This window comes from Dicentrarchus labrax, unplaced genomic scaffold (assembly GCF_905237075.1).
Source record: "Dicentrarchus labrax unplaced genomic scaffold, dlabrax2021, whole genome shotgun sequence".
NCBI lineage: Eukaryota > Metazoa > Chordata > Actinopteri > Moronidae > Dicentrarchus > Dicentrarchus labrax.
Window position 1 is genome coordinate 4703944 of NW_026136712.1, and position 24194 is coordinate 4728137.

The following is a 24194-nucleotide window of genomic DNA, read 5'->3' on the forward strand; positions in this document are numbered from 1 at the left end:
AAGCAGCGGCCTCTTAAAGCTCAACTATTTTCACCACGAGCAGAGAGAAAGATGCTCTCCCATCGAAAGCAGCATTCCTCCTCCAATGCCCTTATTTGGTGAACTGCAGTGAGCTCGCAGCGCGGGACCACAGAGAGCAAGAGAAAGGGAGCCGTAGCCCCTAAAAACCACAGAGGAAACGTCAGATATGCCCCAGACCCAGACATTCCTCACACAGCCTGCCACAGCGAGCACCCAGCTCTGCTGATGCTGCCGCAGTTTGAGGAATAGTTTAGTTTAAGTACATCACTGTTCCATATAAGACAAATCAAGCTGTGATGAAGAGCATAAAAAAGTGTAGAAAACAGATTTTTCCATAAGGATGGAAATATAGAGAGGCCACCCTGAAAGCTTTAAGGTTAAAAGGTCAGTGACCATGAGAACGTGCTGAAGGAGGGGTCAGTAGGGGGCCACTTTGCTCCAGAGCTGTTTCTGTCCTACATCTTATTTTAGAAAATTGAAAGCAGTTCTGTCACTCACTCTTCAGTCAGACTAGCCCGCTGTAACGTCTGCTTTGGGTCCACAGTTTTTCTGAAAGTATTTACAGGCTCAACACTGGAGCTGGACTGGCAGATCCTGTCTGTTAAGAGTTTTGATGGAGGGTGCAGTGTGGAGGCACATGTACCATATAAAACAGCAGTCTCCTCTCCAGAGCCTGCTGAGGCGGACTTGCCTTTGGCTCGGCCTGTAAAAACCTCCTGGAGGATTTATAATTATTTATGGAGTGGGTGTACTCCACTTAATTCTAAAGCTGGCCCGGTTGTTTTTTCATGCCGTTTTTACAGTTTTTTTTGGAAAGTTTACCATTGGGCTTGGGCTCCAATAAAAAAAATAAAGATTTTAGCACGGGGTAATTACCTCATAGACACATCCCAAGCATTTTACTTGTCAGTCTCCTGCGGGTTGTATTGTTTCGGGTTCTCTTGGCTTGTTTTATAGCCTCTCGTGTCATGTCAGCCAGAGTGACAGACATCTCAAGAGGAGTCTGTGAGAAAGTTGTTGGTTTTAATAATATCCCACTGCAAAACTAAAAATAGTCAGCCCCATGGAAGGCTGAGACAATTGGAGGATATGGAATTGGCTCAGTTGTGTAGAAATCAAACCCACTACAATTCATTTGCCTTTGAATGGTAGCCTTGGCACATACATCTCCTTTGTTTTGGTGCCAGTAGCAGAGGGCAGTTTCTAAGCAACAAGTTGCTTTTAGACTTTCAGGACCAGGATCAGCTCGACTTAAGCAGTCCAGGCTCAACCTAACAGCAACAACTAACACAGAAAACTCACCTTCAGCCACTGTGAGTGTCTTTATCTCAGCTTGATGTCATACAATGACTATGTGGATGGACATTGGGACGTTTCCAGCACCAAGCAGTTGTTGCCTCAAGCTAGACTGTTTTATTTGAGCAAATTTTCATTTCTTAAAGGTCCCCAAACAGTACACAATAAGATAATTATGTTGTTACGGTGTTTTAAGGTGTTCATATGACTGTACTTGTGGTGAAGATGGATGGAAGAACTAGAAATCGGTTATTTCAGTTAGAGTTGCAACTAATTCATAATTTTCATTATTACTGAATCTGCAGATTATTTTCTCAATCTAGCAATGAACTATTCTGACTGTACTATTAAATGACAGAAATGTCTTGTTTTGTCTGAGCAACAGTCTAAAACCCAAAGATATTGAGTTTATTATCACATAAGACAAAGAAAAGCAGCAAATACACACCGTTTTCAGAAGCTGGAACTCACAAAGGTTTTGCATTTTTGCTTGAAAAATGACTAACAGTTAATTGATCATGAAAATAGTTGGTAATTCTTCTTCTTTCTGACCAGGAATCATTTCAGGAATTTGAGAACCATGAATGTTCATGTTCCAACCAGAGGAACCCTAAATTTAGTTAACTTTCCATAGTTCCAGCTGCCAAAAAGATCCTGCTCCTACTTTGTGATTGCCCATGAACTATGAGGGTGGAGTTTGCAGTGATGAACTTTGCTGATAGTTTAAACACAAAACTGTACAGCTAAAATGTACAGCTTCCTTTTACGGAATAAGGAAGTACTGGATTTCATTAGTAGTAATCAAAGAATGAGGGACAGACATTTCTTGTGAGTGAACAAGAGAAAAAAGCTTTATTTGCTGATTGTTTCATCGTGTTTGCGGCTGCAGCTAACAGTTAATTTCATTATCTTCTGATCTCCATTGATCAATTAATTAAATAAAATAGGTATAAAAAGACGTCAAACAATCAGCAGATCATGTACTTTGCAGATGTGATTTGGAGTTTTCAGGCACATTTTCTACCTCTGCATGTCTCCTTTTTATCCATTCATTGCATCCATTTATACCTCAGCTTTAGATACAAAGTAAAACAGGGCGACTGTGCAGTGTTTGAGACAAGTTTTGCAGTAGGAAACAGCAACACAGTCATTTTTTATTTTTTAGTCACTCTACCAGAGGCCAAACCGATTTCTGTAATGAAAACTTTAAAGCTTTGAGACCCTTAAACCACCAAAGGTTTTGCTTGAGGAGTGTCTTAAATGATTAATACTTTATTAAAGTAGCTACATTTTCTGCCGATCGACTAATCAATTAATAGTCTAGTCAGTGCAGTTCTAAATTTGCATAATCTTCTAGAGAAGATCTAGAGATGTGGTGGAAATGCAAAAGGAACGTAACTCACTTCCTGGTTTAGTTCTGTTGGGAAACAGTGATAAACATTTTCTGCACCAAACAACCAATCAGATCAATCGATAATGAAAATAATTGTTAGTTGCTGCCAAAATGTGTGTTACCATTTTCAGCTTAGCAAATATTAAGATACTAATGTGGGCCACAAGTTTCACCTCACTGCCGGGTTCCACACAAATTCTTCCACATTGTCTGAGTTCTACAGTGCGACGCAGTGTAATTGCCATATTTGGCAGCCCCTGGGGGTTTACAGGCAGATCTTAATAAAGCTGGATCTGTGTTCAGTGGCCTTAAAAGGAGCTGGAAAGAGACCCAGCACCTGTTTTACATCTGTAGCAGGCATAGCCCAGCAAAGCCTGATAACAGAGCCGCAGGATTCAGAGCAGACAGAGAGGGTCGGAGAGGAAGTTTAGGGGATTTCTTCGCTCCGATGTTAACAAGGTAATAAGTTATCAGGTTCAAATGACAATGCGTTTATCATCCCATCATCCAAAGCATACAGGAGACTTATATCAGTGTATTGTCTGTGGCTTGTTGAATACATTTTTTTTTTTTTTTTTTTTTACTACCATTATATAGAGTTTTTTTCAAGCGCTTCTGTGTGGTAGCTGGTGTACAAAGCAGACACAGCTTCTTCACTGATCACACACACAAAGCAGCTTTAGTCCGGCATCCCATTGCTGTCATCTCCCCTTTTCACTCAGTGTGTGCTACATCTGAAAGGATTTGCCCAGTTACCATGGCGATCTGGTGATAACAGCGGAGCGTCCATACAGTACGGGCCCAATTTCCCCCCTGAAATCTACCTCTGAAAAAGAGGGGCAGATGAGAGATTTTACTTGGTGTAAAACATTGTGCAGCTCTGAGGCATGTTTTCCCTCAGATCTTCTCTGTTTGAGTTTTTGAACTATTTGAAATGTGATACACCAATGATATCAGTGTTTAGTCGGGCAGTCGCCCATCCAGTATGGAAACAAACCAGTGACTCAAGCATCCCATTTAAATGTTTTCCACATTTGTCCTTTTTTATGTTCCACTGCTAATATTCTGGACTTTATGTACATTTTTATTGTTGTGATACTTTGTTGAGTTTTGTGTCAACTACTCTTGTTGTTCTTTGCGGTATCATTCGCTGTAACTGTCCAACATTCCATTTTTCATTTAAAAGGGTTGACTGCCAAACACTGTTCGTGATGAAATCATGGTTGTAGGCGCCTTAAAAATCTGAGAAACTTCCCACCTTGAAAACATCCTACTAGTGTCAAACTCAGCACATACATCCTTCTGCACAGTGAAGCTCAATCACCACACTGTAGCAACAACAAGAAAAACACAGTTTTGAGACGAGGGGGACTTTAATGTAAAGGTTAAACCACATACTATAAAAGCTTTGTATCATGTTGTGTCTCCTTTAGCCAAGCACGCTCCCTCAGGGCACGGTGAACATGAACCTGTGTACGGACGTCATAGACGCCGAGCCCAAGACGGGCCAGAAGAACTCCCTATGCATCATCACCCCGGACCAGGAGTACTTCATCAGAGGAGAGAATAAAGAGATCATCAATGGGTAAGTTGTCTCGATGTGTCTGCTGATGGGTTTGGTGAGCTCACACAAATATCAAAAACACTCTGGTCTGTCTCCAGGTGGAGCGAACAGCTGGTGGTATACCCCAGAACCAACAAACAGAACCAGAAGAAGAAGCGCAAGGTGGAGCCTACGACCTCCCAGGTAATCCTCCTTACACCGTACATGTCACAGCGTGATATCATGTCCCTCTTTTCTTGTTTCACTGTTTTTGACTGTTGGACGTGCTCTTGTGCAGGAGCCGGGCCCAGCCAAGGTAGCAGTGACCGGCTCTGGTATCCCCGAGGCAGAGAAGGTCCCAGACTCAAGCTCCATCATCTGGCAGGAGGAGCTGAACCAGAGAGAGGCTGAGGGGGCTGCTGTGTGGGCCGCTGCAGAGCTGCCTCCAGGATCACCGCTGCCCCCCGCAGGTAAGGAGGAATGACACCTTTGTATAGAGGACCCTGTATATGTTTATGAAGTAAACTAGAGCAAATCTCATACGCTTGAAATGAATAAAAAAACAAACTAAAATGACAGAAAGTGAATTTTATATATTTTTTTGTTCTAAAATAGTTAAGATGTTTTGTGCCATTCTCTGTTTCTGTTGTCTAGGTGACTGTGTGCCCATGCCCCAGGGCTCTGACGCGGGCTCAGTGAATGGCGACGAGGTAGACCGGGCCAGCATGGCGCTGCACGGCTCTGCGCCCCATCCCCCCAGCGACCTGCTCTCCCCGACAGGCTCGTGCTCCAGCCTGGGGGGAGTCCCGCGCTGCCTCTCTCCGGCCCCCAGCGACCCCTTCCCATCCGGCAGCTCTCTGCTCTCCAACGGCTCCCACATCAGCGGCTCGGTCAGCTCTCTGGACTCGGACGCCAGCGGCAGCACGGTGACCAGCAACGACAGCCACCCGGCCAACCAGAGGGGAGGCCACTCCTACAGCCACCACGACACGCCGCGGTCCCGACGACTGGAGGCGGAGGCCAGGAAGGCTGAGAAGAGGAGCCGGTTCAGGAGCCCTGACAGACAGGACAGGGAGGCCGTCCTCAGCCCCGAGAGGAGGTCAGTGCCTGCTTCTTCTGTCTGCTGCCCTGTAGTGCTGATCCATTACAGTCTCTTCAATGTCCCTTTCTCAGTTTTGTTTTTCTTTATCTAGTTCCGAACTTTTGAAGAAGCAAAGTTGGGAACTTCTGGAGAAAGAAATGCTGCAGTTGGAAAATTGTTTTTGAATTTTCTAAAGGCAGAAACAAATATTATCACACTGAACCTGCTGCCGGCTGACATTGTATGATCATTTTCTGTATTTTAAATGTAACTCTTAATCCCAAGCGACAACAAATACCAGTTTTATCACATCATTCTCTACATAGACATATGAGTGGCTGGCTGGAGGCTTTGTTTCTCCATTAATTTGGTTGATTTCTTTTGGAAGTCCCTTGCTTCTTTATAGTTCAGCAATTTAGTTTGTGTGTTATTTTGTTCATGTGTGACAACAATTTTAACATTTATGTATTGCACAAAATGATCCCCAGTTAATAGGGTACTAATTTTGTTTGCACTTCCATGAAGTTGGGGGACTCAGAAGAGACGGATTGAAAACCACGATATTGTGACTTTTAGTCAAGGGAACTAAATATGATAAGATATATATATAATATAAGAGACTAAATTTAATAAGTAGATTAATTTAATAGTAATTTATATTGCTGGAGGAGGCTTGAACAAAACGGGAACAACACATTAACACACAGGTCACACTGTGGAGGAAGTGACGTACTTAGCCTGATAACGCCTTGCTGTTCTGGCTGTATTAAACCAGCCCCTGATTTAACCTGATGAACCAGGTTAGTCGACTGCGTTCTTGGAATCCAGCTCCATGCTGCACACACTGCGGTCTGGAAATACTTGAGCTTCTGGCTTATCCTTTTAAAGGCATGTGTACACACATACAGACACACTCACACACACACACACACAGTCCAGTGACGCACATACTTCCAAAGCTTTTGATGTGCACACATACACTCAACAACTGGTGTGGTTTTAATGGAAGGGAGGAGAAAAGGCTGTATTTGGTGAAATGAAGACGTACTGGGATTTGTGATGCACTTTGAATATCCCTCTTCTGTGTGTGTGTGTGTGTGTGTGTGTGTGTGTGTGTGTGTGTGTGTGTGTGTGTGTGTGTGTGTGTCTAAGAAAAGCTGTTTCTTAAGAATTCCTGTCAGTTTTCTATCAGCAGTCTTACTAACTGTAAGCATAGACTGTATAAACACACAGCCTCTGTACTTTCCATTCAGTAATCTGGTGCTGTTGGTGAAGAGGTCACAGGTCTCACACACATACAACACACACACAACAGAGACGGCAACGTTTCAAAGAAACGAAGTGGGTGAGGTGGGGGTCATCTTTTTCCTCTCACAGCCAGCTTCCTGCCCCATTCAGTCCCTCCATCCATGCCAGGCGTGAGAGGAAAAGGAGGAGAGGAAAATAGGAGGAGTGCCCACATACTGCCCCATAAACACATTACTGCTTCACTTGAGCCAGTTTGGGGTTTTAAGTGAAGCGGACTCTCCCTCTGTACAGAGTTTACCATGTTGTCCTCAAGTCCGAATAAGTGTCCTGGTGCCCTGAGGGTGATGTCCCTGCCCATGACTTTTGTTACATCTCATTCCCCATTTCTCTCTTTCCTCGTTTCATGCCATCTCTCTACAATAAGCTGTCAAATTACTGGAGTTTCTTTGGACAAAGCAAATAACTTCATTTGTAATGAACACTGTACATGTGAGTTGTTAACTCAAAAAAAGGGCAATTGTTGTTAAGGTACTCTTCAAAGCTTATGTGGCAAAATGAGTTTTAAAAACCATCACTGATGCCGCCTGTGAGAAAACAGAAAACAATCTTCTTCATTCATAACCCTGTAACTCCCACTGCTCCCCAGCGGTGACACCACTCCTCCTTACACACCACCAGATGCAAAATATCGTGCAGACGTTGTGGTTCTCTCTGTAAATGTCCTGTCAAGTCTGAACAAAGCTGTAAGGAAGATTTACATAGTGGGCACTTCTGTCTGAATGACAAAAAGCCATCCCTTCAACAGATGGATGATTCCAGTCTGAAAAGGTTTAAATGTCCCTTGTCATAAGATATTTGCCACGCTGAAAGACGAGTACAGAGAACAAAATGGATGGAAGGCTGGAGTTCGTTTACACGTACATAAGTGTGTTAACCAATCATGTATGATTTGATTCAGCCATTATTTGTATTTAAAGCCTTTGCAGCAAGAGAAGGAAAGAGAAAAAAAATTAACAGAAACTGAAACTTTATTTGATCCTTGAGAAACAAAGTATCAGCAGACAAAACTCAACAACAGTATGCTAGTGAACACATGTGTACTGATGACACACTGCATGTTTGATACAAACACACCTGCATTGTTTAGGGACAGCTGGGTCCGACCTTCTCATACAGTAGCAGGTTTGTAACGGGGTCCTGTCAAATCCACATTCTGAGCCAGTCTGGGACATCCAGTGGCCGTTTGGCCTCACACTGTCCTTGTCCCTCTCCCCTCTCCCCTCTCCTCCATTCCCTTTTAAGGACTGCAGCCTTGGCCGAAGAGTCCCCAAATAAGGGCAACGTTTAGGCTAAAGAGTAATATAATATGTCCCACTGCCTCTCACCCTCTTCCTCTCTGTGATGCAGATTCCTCTGTCATTTAAAAAAAAAAAGGCCTGTGTGGGAACGTGTCAGAGCTGGCAGTATACTGTGTCGCAGTTTGAGGAAGGTTACGGGGACACTAGTGAGCAGAGGCGGTCTGTGGTCCAGTGCTTTCAACCTAGCTGTGGTGTCTGTGATTTAGCTGTCAACAGCTTCATGAGCCAGCGATTTAACTCCTACCCCTCCTATCTCTTACGGATCTCTGCACTCATGTTTTAGGCATGTTTCCACAAAATGAACCTCGGATGAACCTAAACAAGGCCAAACAGCATTTATTGTGTTTGTATTGGTTCAGTCACACAGTATGCACACACTAACAAGCTATGGGTGCTACTACTACCAATACTTGAATGACGGGTGGATATTTTCCATTTCTGTTGCAGAAACTTTCCCAGGGGACCGAGAACCTCTACAACTCAGGAACTTAACCTGTATTTCCACCGCAGGATCAGAAACTAAATTTAGTTCCTCTATTATAGTTCCAGGTGATGAAGTTCTTTTAAGGTGACTCAGTCATAAGAGCTAGAGAGGGAGTAGTCTCGCAATACCAGATGATTGGAGATCTCAGCGCCTACCAATTATCTGGGGATTTCTAAATGCAAAGTAGTTGCTTGAACAGCAGCGAGAACCGTCGCTAACAAACGTATGCCTCTTACTTCAAGGACACACCTCACCTGAAACAATGCTCTCCCCTCGTTCTCCTTCATAGTTAAACAAACTGGAGATGCAGTCAATCACTTTGTAACACAGAGAGTTTTTTAAAGCATTGAAAATGGATGCCTGGAGCAACGTTATATGGTACCACAGTGTTTACAAGCACACGACTTCCACATGTCACCACCCTAAAGACTTTGGATTGGTTTTGCAATGTAGTCTCTCTTTTTTTTAACTCTCTAATTGTTTCCACTCAGTTTTTGCAACAGAACCTGAGAGAGTCCTCTCTATTGAGTGAAGCGCTTAGAGTCTGGATAGGGAGCAGCAATTGAGAGAACAAAGCGCTTAAACAATAAAACGGAATTTGCTCATCGTTTACAGTTATGTTTACAGTGTTAATCATAAAACACTCAGATTGTCTACACTCTTAAATCAGTTTTCAGTCTGAATTGCTCAATCTTACTAGTGTTTCACATGTGATGGAAGCGCAAATAGGGTGAAGTTCCAGGAACTATCTGGTTAAAAAGGGGCTTTTTTGCTTGACCATGTCCCACAGGCCTTAGTGCCTTTCACTGTCAATACCATGCAAGGGAAAAAAAGAAGCAGAATAATATATACGAAATACTAAATTGGTTGTTATTTGTTTAACTTGATTGTGTGTGTGTTGATTTGCAGTCGCTCCGGTGTTATTGAGAAGCTGGAGGCCCTGGAGCTGGAGAATCCAGAGAAAATGGAGGTGGAAGAGTCGGGGAGGAGCGGAGCCAGACAGGGCCGAAGTGAGCACAGACGCTTCCACAGAGAGGTAACACTGCTGCGTGTGTGCGTGCGTGCGTGTGCTTGCATATTTGAACCAACAGTGCCAACATTGTGCAGCAGTTTACAATAGGTACGGTAAGACTTGTAAACAGTGTTTTTAAACAACATCACATGGCAGTACAGATGTGAGCTCAGCACTGGACCTACCAGCGTGGGTTTTGCTTTTTTTTTTTTTCTGTCCCAGCACCTCCCCCCTACTCTTCTATCTTTTCCCTTCACCCTCGCCCTCTTCCCTCCATCTCTCCCTCTCTCTGTCCTGTCTTTGTTTTAGTTGTAGGTCAGAGGTCAGCAGCGTGTGCTGTATTCATTTCCAGTTTCCATTCTGTGGTGGGATTCCCCTGGCGATTATGCTTCCCTTTCCCACCCCAGCCCTTCATGCTGAGCTAGAACCGCTCGAAAAACCTGACTTTAGGAACACAGAGACCTGACCCACTGTTACACAGAGTCACAGTCAGACACTGTTAAACACTTAGGGGTTTTTTGTCCTGGCCCTAGATCTGTGTCAGTCATGGGCAGATGAAACGATCACGTACGTATACAGATAAAGATGATAAAGACTGCTTGTGTGCCTCGTACTGCACGCACACATTAGCTGTCTGTTATTCTTACTGCTGCTTTCAAACAATACACGCACACATTTAGAGTTGGCAAGTTTAGCCTCTCGCTATCAGTGTGTTTTTATTCTCTTTAGTGCAGTACGTTGATCCTCACAGATTTTGTGGGTTTGACACAGAAGGAGCAGTTCTCATGACACTTCTCCACAGCACATTAACGCCCACCCAAACAGACCGAGTTAGATGATGCACTATAAATGATGTGTCTTTTTTGTATTTCATTTTGCATATTTTTGACTATGAAGGTCTCAGTTCATTTACCTTACACTGGTATAAACACCATGTAGAAAAACGTGCCTGTGTTTATATGCATTGTTTAGGAGCAGAGGCACGACGTGGGTCAGGGTCTGGATTTTCCCTCCACACTGCCGCCTCTGAGGAGAGCCAAGTCCCTGGACAGAAGGACCACTGAGTCGGTCATGACGGTGAGTGTTTTCCTCTCAGCCTCATTGAGGTCCGGGATTCGTCTCCACATCCTCTTCTGTGACTGTCAAAGGTCACGATTTATGTAAACACGAGTCACCCACATGTTCTTATAGAGGAAATGACTTGTCATTATGACCACAGTGTGCCTGACTTAGCCAGCAGATTATACTATGCATCTGGCTTATAAATGGGAGGACTCGTGCAACCAAGTCAAACAAATGATTATTGTCAATATTAATTAATCTGTCAATCTTTTTCTGTAATAATAGGTTAGTTGTTTCCCAAAGCTCATAATGACATCCTTGAATGTCTTGTTTTTAACCCATGGATATTCAGTTTACTGTCATACTGAAGAAACCAGAAAATATGACAATTGAAATTTGAAATAAAAGAAAAAAAATAGAAAAAATGACTCTATGATTAGGAATGGGAATGAATAAGATACTATTGATACAGAGGCCGTTATCGATTCAGTCCAATTCTTCAGCAATTTCCTGTGCGGGGAAAAAAGTAATCTACACAGGTTTTCAGCATCAACGCAAGTCTGAACACAATGTAGAGTACAGTCATTGTAAAATGAAGCCTCGCTTTGGACCATGAAGTTTCCGTCACCACAGACGTGAACTTGACATTTTGTTTTGCAGCACACAACTGCCAGAAAAACATGCTGACATTGATGGGAATTGATAAACTGGGAGGCACACTGTGCCGATGGAATATGGAACCGGTAGTTGAGTAGTTGATTGATTGACGTATAGTTGAAAACTAACCAATTCATCGCTGCAGCTCTTCTTGCACACAGTAATAATGTAAAGAAAACTCAGAATGAGTCATTGTTGCTTGTTCTGTGTGTGTGTGTGTTCAGGCTATTCTACCTCACATGTAAAAGCTACATTAAGCATTTTTTTGATAGCTAGGGGCCAAACAAGCCAAAAGATCCACCATCATCATATCACTGGCTTATATATTTGCTATAGCTAGCGTGTTACCTACTTTGTCGTGTTCCTGGTCCCTTAACAAACTTAAGTTCAATATTCACTCTCCCTTTAGCTCTGTTTTCACCTCTTAAGTATAGCTGAACCACTAGATGCTAAAAGCTTGACTTTCTCCCCTGACTAGCTTTGTCCGTGTGCCATTTCATGCTGGTTCAATATTTTCCGGCAGGTTTATCAGAGCAGGTACATATGTGAGACATGGCGGGGAGATACAAATCGATTAGGAAGCTTTGTATAGCTGCAGAGTCATGTGGTTATTCTCTCTCTCTATTGTCACTACAAGCAAACCCTTTCATGTTATACATGGTCATTTAATTCAGTGTCGATATAAGAAATATTGTTGATCAATGCAAGTTTGATATAAACACATGAATCAGGTTGCAACTAATGATTATTTTGCCAATTATTTCCTTGAGTGACTGATTTGTCTATAAAACAGACCATCAGTCAAAAAACAAATACTGTCATTCTAGAAGCTGGAATTAGGTGTTTTTAAATTTTCCATTTTAATCTGCAAATCGGGTTGCTTTTCTATCCCACGACGCTGCTAGAAAGCCCCAAAATGAGCTCCAAGAGAACTCAGGCACTTGTAGAGGAGATATAGCTGATGATAAGGTTTTGGTTCAAATTTGTTCAGATTGTTTTGACATTAACCAACACTTGTATGTTGAAATTCCCTCTGAAGGCCAGTGTGTTTTCAGCGTGTCTCTGCTCTCCCAGACAAAGCCTCTCCTGTTCTGCTAAGCTGCAGGATCCAGGGTCAGCATCAGTGCCAGGTCTTCAGCTGTGTGGAGAGAGAGAGAGGTCACAGGGTTGTTGTTGGGGCTGAAAGGCTAGATTCTGTTAGGTAACAGAGTTAGAGAATTAAAAATTGAGAAAGGTCTCTCAACAGCATAGCTGCTTTGATCAGAGAACTATTTCCCCCCAAAGTCTGCTGGAGAAAGTGGAGCATTTATGACACACACAGAGCACTATGCACTGCAATACTGTGAGTTTAAGTAAAATACACAAAATGCCCTGTTTAATCCATCCATGTTTCTTTCTAAGTGACTCACACCTTCAGCTCTGACCTTTAACCTCTGTATTAAGTTGAGTAAAAGAAAAGAGCATTTCTCCACCTTGAGAACCTGATGTCAGTGCATGATTTCTATAAAATTGTCTTTTTCCTGATGTTCCTTTGGCCTCGGTGTGGTGGTGCGAGGGTGTGGATGTTGTAGGCCAAACCTCCATGCTGCAGGTGGCAGCGCAGCCCCCTCCTCTCCCTCTCCTCTCCAGGTTATACTCCTCATTCTGCTCCCTCTGTGTGCAGAGTTTGCCCGCCGCGTGCATTCATTGCACCCGTGTGTTTTGATATTTCTGTCGGCTGGAGAAGTGAGACAGGTGTGTGTGTAAGTGTGTGTGTGAGTGTATATCACAACTTGCCACCGCTTCCTGAGGTCACCATGCACATGTGTGTGTTTCTTCCACTGTGTGGAATCACAGCAGACTGCACAGACCGGCAACAGATCTGGCAGAAGTTGCCCCTGGCCAGTGGTCCACACTCTTCTCAAGATTTTAATTGTGCGATCCATTGGTGGGGTCAACTTCTACCCCCGGCTGACTGAGTGAGCATGTGTTTTTGAACAGTGACAGTGAGTTTGTACTTGAATTGGACATTTTACCTTTTCTGGATAGGGATGAATGTGTATCCTGCTTTATTTTGTTATGTTTGAAGGTAAGTGTTGGTGAACTACTGCTGCACTTTGAAAGAGGAAAATGCCAATGTGTATTTGACTGCTTCTGAGGTCATCTTGCATGTTGGAACATTTTGACAACTAAAGTGAAATGTTTTCAGTGTTATTCAAGAAATTTCAGATATTTTCTAAATATTTTTTCTTTTGTGTGTTTTTTCTATTTCTAGCCGGATTTACTGAACTTCAAGAAAGGTTGGATGGTGAAGCTGGATGAGCAAGGCCAGGTACTTTGTGAATTTATGCCTTTGTCTGTAAAAAATAATCCTTTATATTCTATTACTATGTTTAAAATCAAGAGTAAAACTTATTTTTTTAATTGAGTTTTTTAGACAAAAAATAAACACATAAACAAGAAATCGCACAGCCTCATCATGTGTTCATAATAAGGATTCAAAAGTCCGTCAACACAGCACCACTCCTTAAAGGAATCATCAAGTGACCCAAACCTGGATATAAAGGGCCTAACCCTGGCACAACCAAAGCAACAAAACAACTCTACAATCTACTATTCATAATATTAACTAACAAGGGACGTACATACAAATTCCTCAAAAGGATACTGCCTGGCTCCTGTTCCCTTCTTTTGTAAAAGACAGGAGTCCAGACAAGCAAATATAGTACAGTTCTGCAGGTTGGCTGTAATTGAATCAAACGACACGTTGTCTGCAATTAGCTTAACCCAGTCTCTATATTCAGGTCTGACTTGGCTTTTCCGGTTAGCATGGATAACCCTAGCAGCTCAAATAAAGCCTGTTAGTGTCTGAGCAAATGCAGGCTTGGAAATCTGGGTAAACAGGAACTTTCCCCTAAGAGGAAAAGTTGAATTGATACAGGCACAGGTATACCTAGCTACTCCTGTAATGTTCTGATTACTTCTCTCCTGAAAGGCACAACTCGAGGGCACACATTTTGAGTAAAACCTAAATTGAAAGAAGGTATCTTAAGTTGGCATTTATAAAACAAATGGTGCACAAATGGTTTCTTTCTGAAAAGGAAGGGTGGACTCAAAAAGCCAGTTCAAACAGCATCTGAACTGTCCACCTAAAGCACTCCTGAATGCCTGTAGCATTCTATGGCCTTTACAGAGGTGTGGTCAGACTTTGATGTTGTATCTTCAATGGACTTAAAAGACAGGGGTGGAGCCTGAAGGCTTTAAAAATCCATCTTTATATGGTATACAGAGAGGTTAACTGTGCTGTCATAGAGCAGGTTTATTGACTGACTGGACGTTCAATACATGACTACTTTGAAAGTCTTTATACTTCATGTACTTCTTTCTTCGTCTTTTTATCCTGTCCATGTTGTAGTGGAAGAAATACTGGTTTGTTCTGACGGATCACAGCCTGAGATACTACAAGGATTCAATTGCAGAGGAGGTGAGTTTATTCATTCTCTGCGTATTTTTATGTTGAACAGTTCCATGTTATTGCCCCGTGTCTCATCTCTGCGTTACCTCAGGCCTCTGACCTGGATGGTGAGATTGACCTGTCTACTTGCTGCAATGTCACTGAGTACCAGGCTCAACGCAACTACGGCTTCCAAATACATGTAAGAGCCTCGGCCTTCTCATAAAGGACAAATGTGTTTAACATGTATGTTCAGTTACTGAGGCATTTATATTGTTTATTAGCATAGGGAAAGAGTTTTGTCTTCCTCCCACATAGCCCTGACCTTTTTAATAAAGTAAAGCTGGTATAAATTGTTCTGTGGTTCAATGCAACAGTCCTGTAACAACTTTGTCCAGCTGTAGTTTTGGTATTATTAGGTTGCATTACAGTGTGAGCTGTCTCTAATGTTTTTGCTTCTCTTAATATATAAATGGCGTAAAACAAAATATTAGAATACCTTTGCAGTCCAATACAGCTGTATACAGTATTAACAGCCTCAAACTGTACAATAGTGTTATCAACACACAGACAACTCAAGTGGTGGGCATTTCTCATGCAGTTGCAGCTAACAGTCCCCTCCCTCCTCCCCACGTCCCCCCAATTCTGCTGCCTGCCCTTTGAGGACCACCTCATTCTCTCTCTTGATTGGATAAAGTGGGAACATGCTACCAGAAAATGGATTCTGTGTTTGCTGCAGAAAGGAGGGACAGGGAGACCCATGTTACTGGCTGAACACTGTATATCAGTGATGGAAGAATGTACAGCTATTAGCTAACACCAATTTAAAAAAAATCAGCACCTTTTAATAAAGCTAAATATATTAAATAGATATCAACCACAGTATAAACAGTATGGCAAAATCTGACGTTATACAAGTGTATCAAGTGTGTCACATCAACCCTCAGTCTAAACTAAAACAGAACTTAAAAAATTGAATTCTAATTTATTACAGGGCTGTTGTATCACATTACATATCCTGTAGGTGTTTCTATTTTTTGGGGTGTCACAGTGTATATTTCATGGTGCTTTTAAATGTTTAGACCCAAGAGGGAGTGCACACTTTGTCGGCCATGACGGCCGGTATACGCAGGAACTGGATCCAGGCAGTCATGAAGAATGTCAGACCCTCCACGGCTCCTGATGTGGCGAGGTCAGTGCACTCATGTCCGCACCATCCCTAAGTTTTAACCACAATGACAGATAATTAACTGTCCTCAAGCAGTAGTGTATAAAGTTGTTTTACTGACGTTTTTTGTTTACAAGGAATTTGGAGAAAAAAACCCATCAACAGCTAATTTATGATTGCTACGGTGTCAGATACTTTGTCACGTTTTTATTGAAAGAAACTTGTAGCATTCCTTCTCTTGCTTCATAGACTTTGTAGAATAAGTGACATAAACAAACAAGACAAACTAGTTTTATTGTCTGTATGTAGAGATAACCCTGGACCTTGGGGATTCTGATCTGTTGGGACACGGACTGTGAGCAGTTTGAAACTAAAACTGACTCTCCTGCCTGTTTCACTGCCTTTCAGCTCAACTGAGGATCATGGTTCCTTCTCCCCTTTGGAGGGTCTGGTTAGGCCGGACGTCGCCCAGGACTCTCCCTCCTCTGAGGCCTCGTCCGTGGAGAGAGAACCCACTCCGGGTGTGGTAAAGAGCCGGGCGCGCGAACGCAGAAGAGAAGGCCGCTCTAAGACCTTCGACTGGGCAGAGTTCAGACCCATCGCTCAGGCTCTGGCTCAGAAGCGGGCGCAGGAGGCCGAGAGCCTTCACGCGGACCTTGGGGAGCTGGAGCGCAGTCGGAGAAGAGAGGAGAGACGGAAGAGGTATGAGTCCGTGACCAGCTCTTCGGGGGAGAACGCATCCGTTAAAGAAGGAGGGAGAACGGACTATGAGAGCGGAGAGGGAGTCGGACAGACGGATTCATTAGGTCCCATGTCTTTGGAGAGGCAGCAGAGGGTGGAGGAGGTGATCGAACAACACTGGCAGCAGGTGGAGAATACGCCCATACGGGAGGAGAGAAGGGTGCCTCTGCCCACCGCGGTGCAATCCAGAGAGACTGCAGAGCTGGAGCAGCTACTGGAGAATTACAAGCAAGGGGTATGTTTACTTCAGTGTAATACTGAGTTCTAGAGAAACAATGAGCAATATATTAAATAAAGGGAAGTTGCGTCCCACTGTTCTCCCATATAACATTTTTATGTCAAGTTTAAGTATGTAAAATTTTTCTGGCAGTGTCTGTGTTTTTGAAACATTTCAGTCATTCAGTCATTTCATTCCAGTCTTATGTGATATCCTACTATAAAGTAATTAAGTAATAATATAATAATAATTATTATTTCATCAACCCATCTAGGGCTGAGCGATTGGAGGAAGATATGTAATTGCAATTTATCTCATTAATATTGTGATTGCAATTTCATTTGAAATTCTCTGTTCTCTATAAATAAACTACAAGCTGAATTTGTACTCCACATTATATTGAACAAAATATGATTGTAACAAGAATAATGCCATATTTTGTTTCTTCATGGAAAAAATCTGGTAAAATAATGCTCCTGTTAGTCGTATTCAGTTACTATGATTCCTGTTCAGAATCAGTCAACTTCTATGCAAACTGCCTGGTTTGCATTGTAAAAATGTATCAATATGGTCTTACATGTACTATGATAGTACCTTTGTGGTATATCTCACATTACTCCAAATATTAAGTTACTCATTAATTACTCACTAATATTATTATAGAATCTAATTTTAACATTAAAAAGTGGCATCACAATTAATATTTATATAGTCGACAATAATGACAAACTGATAGGAAGTTGTAATATCTGTAATATCTGACTTTTTGATATCTGACTTCTTTTCCAAAATTAACGTGAGGCGACATTGCCACAGGATGTTTATTTATTTTTTTTATCTCACGCTGATGGATAATGGTATTTCTTCTTTAACAAAACAAGTCTAAACACTAAACAACAGCTGTGTGAATTTCCTGGCAAAAGTTGTCATAAACGTTGACTTTGTGGTTGTTAAGACTATTAATTTCCTAAATTATAGCCTCATTTAAACCTCAGCTCCTGTGATTTGAAAAATGAACTCTTTCAATCCATATCAGTCGATTTTGATATAAAAACGTATTCATTGTTCAGGCCTTGTGCCCCCCACTGGCTAGACATAAGCCATTTCACATTATTAAAAACACACCATTTAAACTAGTGAAAATGTTCTCCCTGCTGCTCCTGCAGATAGAGGACCTGAAGGCACAGTTGGAGAGCTGTCACCAGCAGCTCCTCGACTCAAACAAGCACAAGCAGGAGCTGGAGCTCCAGCTGAGGACGGCTCTGGAGAGAGAGCAGGACATCCGGTCAGGTTACATCTCTCCGGTGAGTTATTAGTTTCTGTGTATTGGGTGTGCAGCTGCATTGCACTGTATGTTATTCTGCTATGGTGGGAAATCCTGTTTTAGATTTCATTCATATATTCTCTATTGAGCAGTGTTTTCTCCTCCATTTTGTAACATTCTTTGCATGTATTTTATTGTAAGAAAACATCAAACAAACTGACATCAAAGCAACAAAATGGCTACAGATATGTGCCTTTGCATGAGTTCATTGCATGTAAAAGAACATTGATATCTTATTACTACATTGGCTTCTACTAGTTAATCTCCTATCTCTGTGTTACAGGTCTGTAATGTATCTGAACTCATGCTAGCTGTTACTTCAGTATTGCGTTGATTTTGGACCAAGGAAGTTTTGTCGTAGCTGATGTGACTTATGCTGTGATTATTTCACTCTAAATGAAAAAGAAACATTTGTAAATTATTTATTTTTAACTCAACTGTTAGGGATATGTTTCGGTTTTATTGTTACACCAAATTTTCCATTCAAGCTTTTTTTAATTTTTTTTATTTCTGGTGTGAATGGAAACATTTTTTGTCTTCTCCTAAGTTATGTAATAACCATGCCCCCTCATTTGCATACAGTTCAAATTATGAAAATTAAAATGTAAGTGCAAATGGAATATGGAGGCAAGAACATTTAAGAAAGAAAAATAATTGTTTTACAGGCTAATTTCCATTAGAATTTATATAGTTATTTTTCTATTTCAGAAGTTTTCTTTTTTTCCCTCATTCAAACCCATGGTTTGTTACACAGAACCATCTAGGAAGTCATTGTTAGAAACCGTTTGGAAAAGGTCAGGCACTTAAATACTTGGCAGGTGATTGGATGAACCAGCTGTCTATCACAGGCAAATGTTCAGATTAACAGACCACATATAACACAAATAACAAAACCATCTTTTACATCGTAAACAGCATTCAGTGTTGATAGAGCTGATGCTAGCAGCATCTACGCTAACCCCCTTAGCAGACACTATTGGCTATTTAAAAGTACTTTTTGGGGCTTTTATTGCCTTTATTATAATGGCAGCTGGAGATAGACAGGAAAGGGGGGCAGAGAGAGGGGATGACACGCAGCAAAGGGCCGCATGTCGGATTCGAACCCTGGGCCGCTGCAGCAAGGACTCATCCTCGGTACATGGGTCACCAGCTCTACCCACTGAGCTAACCGGGCGCCCGCTATTGTTGATTTTGGAGCGAATAGTCACTTCTCATGCTTGTCATCACACACACCTTCTGTTAAACCACGCCCGTAGCTCATGCCGTAGCTGCCAGTAGTTCCTCATAGGACACTGATTGGTCTAAAGCACTGTGATTCAGACACAGTGCATAGCTTGAAGCCTGGCAAGATGGATTTTTCGTGTGATAACGCGAGTCCAGCTGCCTTGCAAGGTTAGATTCTTTCAATTAGTTGATTCCTTATTTAAATTTATATTTAGAGTGATATTATCCTCCATAGTCACTAAAATGATAGCTCTACTTGCTGAAATGTTTGGCTCAACATGTATGAATAATAACCTCTTGGCTTGTTTTCTAATTATTTGCATGGACGTCAGATTCTCATCTTCTATTAACTGCTCTACAGACCATCCATTTGTTATTCTGTTAACAAATATTGTATATAGCTATGTAATGGCATAAATCTGTGTCGGATGAATTCTTGTGCTTGTGTGTCGATGTATGGATGGATTTGCCAGAGTGAGGCTGAATGATTACTTTGATAGATGATTCAGTTTGAATATGGTTGAGTTTATGGTGATTTTTAGATTATAGTGTATGCAATTTTTGTGTTGCTTTTTGTTTTAGATATAAAAACCATAAATGGCTTGCTATAAGTTATGCAGAGAGTTTGAAAATATATTTGAACTTGAGATTTTAGGTGTATAATACTATTCACTATCTCCACTCAGAAAAGAATTGCTTTGGTGCAAGAGCTTGGACCAGAGAACCTCAGAAATGTGTTTATAGGACCTGGTATGCCTTCCATCCCTGAGTAAACCATCTAGCTGAAACTAATATCGCATTACTTACCTCATTAAGTAACTTTTAACCATTTAATGTGCATGCTCTGTTGTGATTAACTAACCCTGGCCATTTAATCTCTTTCCTATGCTTTGAATTTACACCATTAAAACCTAAGGGAATTTTGAATTTGTTCTGAATCACTGTTAATTTACATAATTCGGGATTATCATGTGGGAAAGCTAACTGTAATGTGACTTTTTAATTGAAATTAGATGGAAATGATTGGTAGTTAACGCTGAAAATTATTACCAAGCTTTATGTCTCCCCTGCTGTGTGTTAACCAAATGTCTGGTCCCCTTTTCCAAGCTGGAGCACCCTTTGGGTCTGGAGGCTGATGTGACGCCCCAGACGAAGAGGCCCGAACTGGTTAGTTCTCAAGCACAGAGTTTAACAAAGAAGTACCAGGAGACCAAAGAGCTCCTGAAGCTGCAAGAGCTGAAAAAGCGCAATATGCAGGCACAGCTTGGCCTCTCACTTTCTCACCTCCCCATCAAGGAACCTTACTTTTCTGAACCCCATAAACCATCCATTCTTGAAGGTCCTCCCCCTGAACCTGTCCAAAAAACAGTTAGCTTCTTGCTCCAGGACAGCACAGAGGCAATTCAAGAACTAGAAGACTTGATAACTGATGAACCTCTGACCCTAAAGGAGCTGGCAAAGTTGTTGAGATCCCATAGTTGTAATAAAGAGACAGCAGAGAAACAGCAACTTCGGAAACTCTTGGAGACCTGGAAGTACCAGCAGGAGATAGAAAATGAAACATTAAAAAAGAGTTTAGCAAGGGCAGGAGAAAGCATCCGTGAATACGAATCCCGTCTTCTAACCATGGAGGATTTGTTGGGGAAGGTTCAGAAGCCAAGTTTTGAAAGCCTAAAAAGTCCCTATGGCCCCCTCTCTGAAATTGAAAACCATTCAGAGACAAACGAGATGACGATTGGGATGCTCTCTCAGAGAGTTGAACTTCTAACAAGTGAAAATGGCGCATTGAAACAGCGATGCCAGGAGATTATGAACCAGCTGACTGAGGCTGACAGAGAAATAGATAGACTGAAAGCTGAGCTGGTCAGCCAGCAGGGAGGCAAACAGCATCATATGGTCATGGAAGAGTTAAAAAGACTGAAGACTGAACTAGCTGAAAACCAGGCGAACGCTATAGACAGGGAGTATTATGAGAGGGAGCTGAATGAGAAGTCCCTGAGGCTTCATGAAGCTCTGGTTACATTGGAGGAGCTTGGCAACACCCTGAAAGACACAGAGAAGAAGCTGCAGTTGAAAGAGGCCACGCTGAAAGGATTGGGCTATCGAGCAGATTATGAGGAAGAGGAGTTACAACCTGAGAAAGAGCAACTCAAAGAGCTACTAGAAGCCTCACAAGCAAAGTTATTTGAGACGGAGACAAACCTTCAGTCTACAGAGCAGCGCTGTTTGGAACTTGAAGCCAGAAACAGTGAACTAAACATACAAAACCAGGAATCTGAGAGGGTCAGTGGAGAGAAGCTAAGAGAAGCAGAAAATGAAATAAGAATGCTGCGAGAGAAGTTAGAAATTAAGACAGGTAGAGTTGAAGAGACAGTTAGTGAGTGTGTTGAGGCAGGAGTGAAGCAGGTTGACGGTAAAGGGCTTATAAAGCAAGTTGTAGAAGAGATTGAGATGAAGTCTGAGGCGATTAATCAGGTTTTAGAAATGTTAGCAAAGGTAGATGTTAATGTAGAGAAAATGTTCAGTGATTTAAAAAGCACTTTATTCAGTTCTTCGAAAGAAGAGCCACTCTGTGTGAGTCAGAAAGACATGAGGTTGGTAATAGAGGGAGAGTTCTGGAGCTGGCTGTTGGGTACATCCGAAATAAAACTACAGGAAGACAGGCACAGCTGTGAAAGAAGTGTGGCAGACCAGATGATGGCACAGAAGCACTTGATGCTCTTGATTAGAAGAATATGTCCACAAGCAAGAGTTGAGAGTGAGGCAATGACAGAGCCAGATTTTGCAGCCATGTACAGATGGCTCGATAGTGAAACAAATGCTCTGATTCATAAGGAGTTAAGAGAAATCCTGGAAGAAAAGTCAAATGTTTTGAAGCAGATTGCATCCAGTGTGCAGTTGGCCAAAGATGACAAGCTTCTGTCTTTGGCTCTAGCAAGCTTTGATTCTGGTCGAGAACAGAAACAGCCTTCTGAATATCTGTTTGATGCCCTTCAAGAAGCCTACGTGTCTTATGTGATCACTAGGCTGAAAGTCCAACATGAGAAAGAACTAAAGCAAAAGCAGACAGAAGTCCAGATTGGTAGCATGGATTGTCCAAATTGTCCTAAATTGAGAGAAGCTACCAGAGATCTTGAGTCCAAACTAGCAGATCTTCAGAGTCAACTATCTGAGGCCTCTTTAAAAACCACCTCAGGGCCACAAACTTTAGTCCAGATCGAAGGAGAGCCCATTGACTCATTGGATAAATACATTGAGCTTGATGACATGGTGGCCAGGCATAGGAAGGAACTACGAGAGGTCAAAGACAGCTACGAGCAGGAAGCTGAAAAGCTGAGGCAGGAAATCACTAAGGCCAGTGATATGCTGCGTCTCCGATCAGAAGAAAACGTAAAAGAGATCGACTCGCTGACGAACTGCATGGAGAACCTGAAGAAGAAACACGAGTTGGAGAGGGCAAACCTCATGGAGAGGTTTGAGCGGGAAATGGAAGAGCTGAGAAGCATGATGAGTCCGGCAAACCCAGAGAAGAACTCGACAGACGAGGACAGACCGCCGCATCATGCCTCGGCCCAAACATCCACCCTGAGGGAGCGCATTCAAGAACTGGTGACCCAAGTCTCAGTCATGACCCAAGAGATGAGGCGACGCGAAGAGCAGGGAGACATTACGACTCTGCGGCTGAAATACGAGAAAGACCTGGAAAACCTGAAGGTGGAAGCGCTCCTTGTCCTTGCCGTCGTCCATCTGTGATGCCTTGTGTTCCTTTGTGACATTCCCAGATCCCCCTTCCTTCCCCAACCCCTACTCCCCTTCCTAACCTCGCTCACCCTACTCTCGCTCTTTGTTCTGTAAACCTTTTTTCTTCTGTGTTGCATGAAAACTAACCTCTTTTAGGTTTACGTGATCATTGGCACTGCAGTAGTTGTATACTGAGGAACCCATTTTGTTGAAATTACATCACCATCGGTCGTGGAACTTTGAGTAACTGGAACATCAGATTAGCCATGAAAAAAAACGACACTAAAGCTATCAGATTCATTCACACTACCCCATCATATCAGCCTCTTCTCTGAAATGAGTTCCTCTGGTCGTAGTTTAATGTGCTTATTATTCTAACCCTTTGACTCAGCTATGCCGTATTTTAAATCGTTAAGGGCAAAGAGTTGACCCTTTTTAACGCTGTTGAATATTTAAAATTTTAATGATTTTGGCTATGAGTTTAATTTGTATGGGTCTGATCTCTTTTCCTTTGGCTGTTCCTACTAACAGTTCAAATGTAATACCTACTTTCTCTGAATAACAGTTGATGGCATAACATTTAAAATGTTTGACTCAGTAATTTTAACTCAAGGTCTACTTACTAAGTTTTCCTAGAGCTTTCAACTGCATCTCACAGTCATCAGCAGCAAATGGACGTGTTGGCTCTGTTGCCATGATGTAACCAAGTATGGAACTTTGGTTGCATCATAACAAGTCATATATTTGACAACATCCATGGCAACTGAGCCAATAACTGAATTTGCTTTTGTAAGCAGTGAAACGTGGTTGAAAGCTCTGGAATAAGCTAGACCCTTACTCTTGATTATTTGTAATGAGGTCAAAGTTAAAGGAAAGATTTACGTTTTTGTATTTCTTGTCATGGTCGGTTCACCCAACAAACTAAAATTCATATTTTCTCACTTACCTTAATGGTATTGGCCAAACGGATAGTTTTGGTTTTATTTATGTAGGTTTGCCCAAAACAGAGAAGGTAAAAAAAAAAAGTAGCTTAAAGCACCCACATAATGCTATTTAATAAAAGTGTAAAAATGTAATTCCATTCCATTTACCTCCTTTTTATTGGGATGGTTGTAAAATTCCAGCGGCCTGTATCTCAAACCCTCTGCAAATCAAACTGAAACTGCATCTGCATGGCGAGAAGCCACAAGG

At 42.0% G+C, this 24194-nt stretch overlaps 1 protein-coding gene across 2 annotated transcripts in view; it reads left to right on the top strand.

Annotated features, from left to right (window-relative positions):
* The window catches only part of mprip (myosin phosphatase Rho interacting protein), a 41644-nt gene that overhangs the window by 9563 nt on the left and 7887 nt on the right, over window positions 1-24194 (top strand). The window contains exons 4-16 of one of the 2 annotated variants that reach the window (XM_051418184.1): window positions 4144-4295; window positions 4373-4457; window positions 4552-4723; window positions 4908-5352; window positions 9334-9460; window positions 10409-10513; window positions 13410-13466; window positions 14550-14618; window positions 14701-14790; window positions 15671-15780; window positions 16165-16732; window positions 17881-18018; window positions 20370-20429. In XM_051418184.1, the coding sequence (XP_051274144.1) occupies window positions 4144-4295; window positions 4373-4457; window positions 4552-4723; window positions 4908-5352; window positions 9334-9460; window positions 10409-10513; window positions 13410-13466; window positions 14550-14618; window positions 14701-14790; window positions 15671-15780; window positions 16165-16732; window positions 17881-18018; window positions 20370-20429 (2178 nt within the window). The remainder of the gene's footprint in view (window positions 1-4143; window positions 4296-4372; window positions 4458-4551; window positions 4724-4907; window positions 5353-9333; window positions 9461-10408; window positions 10514-13409; window positions 13467-14549; window positions 14619-14700; window positions 14791-15670; window positions 15781-16164; window positions 16733-17880; window positions 18019-20369; window positions 20430-24194) is intronic. The other variant, XM_051418185.1, reaches the window with a different exon arrangement.